The sequence below is a fragment of the Papaver somniferum genome, unplaced genomic scaffold (assembly GCF_003573695.1).
Source record: "Papaver somniferum cultivar HN1 unplaced genomic scaffold, ASM357369v1 unplaced-scaffold_123, whole genome shotgun sequence".
NCBI lineage: Eukaryota > Viridiplantae > Streptophyta > Magnoliopsida > Ranunculales > Papaveraceae > Papaver > Papaver somniferum.
This window is the reverse complement of record NW_020621381.1, coordinates 5,138,768-5,143,072: the sequence shown is the minus strand read 5'-3', so window position 1 is coordinate 5,143,072 and position 4,305 is coordinate 5,138,768. Positions and strand designations below refer to the sequence as shown.

The 4,305-nt window shown below is 31.1% G+C and overlaps 1 protein-coding gene across 1 annotated transcript in view; it reads right to left on the bottom strand.

The window, feature by feature from the left end:
• Positions 1-3,772: 3,772 nt before the first annotated feature.
• LOC113330995 (60S ribosomal protein L23A-like) overlaps positions 3,773-4,305 on the bottom strand; it is a 2,655-nt gene continuing 2,122 nt past the window's right edge. Inside the window, exon 3 of the mRNA XM_026577774.1 lies at positions 3,773-3,824. Coding sequence (XP_026433559.1) covers positions 3,814-3,824 — 11 coding nt within the window. The 3' untranslated portion in view covers positions 3,773-3,813. The remainder of the gene's footprint in view (positions 3,825-4,305) is intronic.

Sequence of the window (4,305 nt, the reverse complement as noted above, 5' to 3'; positions counted from 1 at the left end):
TAAATTTACCATCTTAGTATATTATTAGATGTTTTAAACAGTTTCTCGCGTTCCCGGTGACATATATATTAATTCTTAATTTTGGAGTTCTATGAGTTGTTCATAACAGGCGTACTATGAAACTAAGCAGTCACCTATACTTCTGTGTATTCTTTTGAACCTTCCTCTTAAATTTACCAGTTTTTATATATTATTATTAGATGTTTTAAACAGTTTCTAGCGTTCCAGGTGACATCTATTAGTTCTTTACTTTTAAAGGAATATGAATTATTGATAACAAGCCTACTGTGAAACTAAGCAGTCACCTGTACTTCAATGTATTCTTTTGAACCATCCTATTAAATTTACCAGTTTTAGTACATTAGTTAGATGTTTAAACAGTTTCTCGCGTTCCAGGTGACATCTATTAATTCTTTAATTTTAGAGGACTATGAGTTATTGATAACAAGCCTACTCATAAACTAAGCAGTCACCTATACTTCTGTGTATTCTTCTGAACCATCCTGTTATATTTACCGATTTTTGTATATTATGAGATATTTTAAACAGTTTCTAGTATTCCAGGTGACATCTATTAATTCTTTACTTTTAGAGGACTATGAGTTATTGATAAAAAGCCTACTCTGAAACTAAGCAGTCTCCTATACTTCTGTGTGTTCTTTTGAACCATCCTCTTAAATTTACCAGTTTTAGTATATTATTAGATGGTTTAAATAGTTTCTAGCGTTCCAGGTGACATCTATTAATTCTTTAATTTAGAGGACTATGAGTTATTGATAACAAGCCTACTATGAAACTAAGCAGTCACCTATACTTCTGTGTATTCTTTTGAACCATCCTTTTAAATTTACCAGTTTTAGTATATTATTAGATGTTTAATTAGTTTCTCGCGTTCCCGGTAACATATATTAATTCTTTAATTTTGGAGTTCTATGAGTTGTTGATAACAAGCCTACTGTGAAACTAAGCAGTCACCTATACCTCTGTGTATTCTTTTGAACCAGCCTCTTAAATTTACCAGTTATTATATATTATTAGATGTTTTAAACAGTTTCTAGATTAAAACAAGCCTACTATTAATTATTTAATTTTAGAGGACAATGAATTATTGATAACAAGCCTACTATGAAACTAAGTAGTCACCTATAAATCTGTGTATTCTTTTGAACCATCCTCTTAAATTTACCAGTTTTTGTATATTATTAGATGTTTTAAATAGTTACTAGCGTTCCAGGTGACATCTATTAATTCTTTAATTTTAGAGGACTATGAATTATTGATAACAAGCTTACTATAAAACTAAGCAGTCACATGTACTTCAACGTATTCTTTTGAACCATCCTCTTAAATTTACCATCTTAGTATATTATTAGATGTTTTAAACAGTTTCTCGCGTTCTCGGTGACATATATTAATTCTTTAATTTTGGAGTTTTATAAGTTGTTGATAACAAGCCTACTATGAAACTAAACAGTCACCTATACTTCTGTGTATTCTTTTGAACCATCCTTTTAAATTTACCAGTTTTAGTATATTATTAGATGTTTAAATAGTTTCTCGCGTTCCCGGTAACATATATTAATTTTTTAATTTTGGAGTTCTATGAGTTGTTGATAACAAGCCTACTATGAAACTAAGCAGTCACCTATACCTCTGTGTATTATTTTGAACCAGCCTCATAAATTTACCATTTATTATATATTATTAGATGTTTTAAACAGTTTCTAGCGTTCCTGGTTACATCTATTAATTATTTTATTTTAGAGGACAATGAATTATTGATAACAAGCCTACTAGGAAACTAAGTAGTCACCTATAAATCTGTGTATTCTTTTGAACCATCCTCTTAAATTTACCAGTTTTTGTATATTATTAGATGTTTTAAAAAGTTACCAGTGTTCCAGGTGACATCTGTTAATTCTTTAATTTTAGAGGACTATGAATTATTGATAACAACATTACTATGAAACTAAACAGTCACCTGTACTTCAACGTATTCTTTTGAACCATCCTCTTAAATTTACCATCTTAGTATATTATTAGATGTTTTAAACAGTTTCTCGCGTTCCCGGTGACATATATTAATTCTTAATTTTGGAGTTCTATGAGTTGTTCATAACAGGCCTACTATGAAACTAAGCAGTCACCTATACTTCTGTGTATTCTTTTGAACCTTCCTCTTAAATTTACCAGTTTTTATATATTATTATTAGATGTTTAAACAGTTTCTAGCGTTCCGGGTGACATCTATTAATTCTTTACTTTTAGAGGAATATGAGTTATTGATAACAAGCCTACTCTGAAACTAAGCAGTCTCCTATACTTCTGTGTATTCTTTTGAACCATCCTCGTAAATTTACCAGTTTTTGTATATTATTAGATGTTTTAAAAAGTTACTAGCGTTCCAGGTGACATCTGTTAATTCTTTAATTTTAGAGGACTATGAATTATTGATAACAAGCTTACTATGAAACTAAGCAGTCACCTGTACTTCAACGTATTCTTTTGAACCATCCTCTTAAATTTACCATCTTAGTATATTATTAGATGTTTTAAACAGTTTCTCGCGTTCCCGGTGACATATATTAATTCTTAATTTTGGAGTTCTATGAGTTGTTCATAACAGGCCTACTATGAAACTAAGCAGTCACCTATACTTCTGTGTATTCTTTTGAACCTTCCTCTTAAATTTACCAGTTTTTATATATTATTATTAGATGTTTTAAACAGTTTATAGCGTTCCAGGTGACATCTATTAATTCTTTACTTTTAGAGGAATATGAGTTATTGATAACAAGCCTACTCTGAAACTAAGCAGTCTCCTATAGGGGAAATTAGGCTCAGGCCCAACCCATGGATAACCCATAATATGAGGCCCTTAATTAAAAAAAGTTTAAATCTAGGCCCCGAGTTTTTAAAAGACCTTGATACCCTTATGCATATTGTCAAGCCCATAATTAAATAAAATTTAAATCTAGGCCCAAAATTATTAAATCTAAGCCCGAAATTATTAAAATACAGTGCGAAGGTGTAAACAGAAGTTACACATGCATATGGCATGTGTAACCAGAAGTTACACATCCTTATTATATGTGTAATGCAAAGTTACACTTGTATATATATGCAAATAAATAGACATCAAAAAAAAAACACAAAATAAAAGTTATTACTTTAATATTCATTTACAATAATTTCTTAGCATGTGTAACTAGAAGTTACACACGCATCTGTTTAGTGTAATTGAGAGTTACATATGTGTCTATCTAGTGTAACTGAGAGTTACACATGCATCTGACTTGTGTATTCAGCGTCAACTCCAGTTCCAGCGAGACCATTACCACGTTTAAGCAATTAGCTTTTATGAAGTTATCTAAAACCTGAAATATAACAACAAGCAATCAGTATTTATACGATTAAAATGAACAGTACATAAAACAATGTATATTTCAGTTTCACAAGCATCTGACTAGTGTAGCTAGCGGTTACACATGCATCTGAATTGTGTAACTGAGAGTTACACATGCATATAACATGTGTAACTAGGAGATACACATTCATCTGGCTAGTGTAGCTAGCAGTTACACATGCATATGACTAGTGTAACTAGAAGTTACACATACATATTGATATGTGTACCCAAAATCAGTATGTGTAAGTAAAAGTTACACATCTAATTAACATGTGTAACTTGCAGATACACATGCATCTGAATTATGTAACTAGGAGTTACACATGCATCTGACTTGTGTATTCAGCGTCAACTCCAGTTCCAGCGAGACCATTACCACGTTTAAGCAATTAGCTTTTATGAAGTTATCTAAAACCTGAAATATAACAACAAGCAATCAGTATTTATACGATTAAAATGAACAGTACATAAAACAATGTATATTTCAGTTTCACAAGCATCTGACTAGTGTAGCTAGCGGTTACACATGCATCTGAATTGTGTAACTGAGAGTTACACATGCATATAACATGTGTAACTAGGAGATACACATTCATCTGGCTAGTGTAGCTAGCAGTTACACATGCATATGACTAGTGTAACTAGGAGTTACACATACATATTGATATGTGTAACCAAAATCAGTATGTGTAAGTAAAAGTTACACATCTAATTAACATGTGTAACTTGCAGATACACATGCATCTGAATTATGTAACTAGGAGTTACACATGCATCTGACTTAGATATGTCAACATAAAATCAGCAAATCCATCTCTAAATGAATAACACTAGCAAAAACGAGAGGTGACTATCAAGCAATTACCAGTCATAAAATAATACAGTTAACCTTGCAA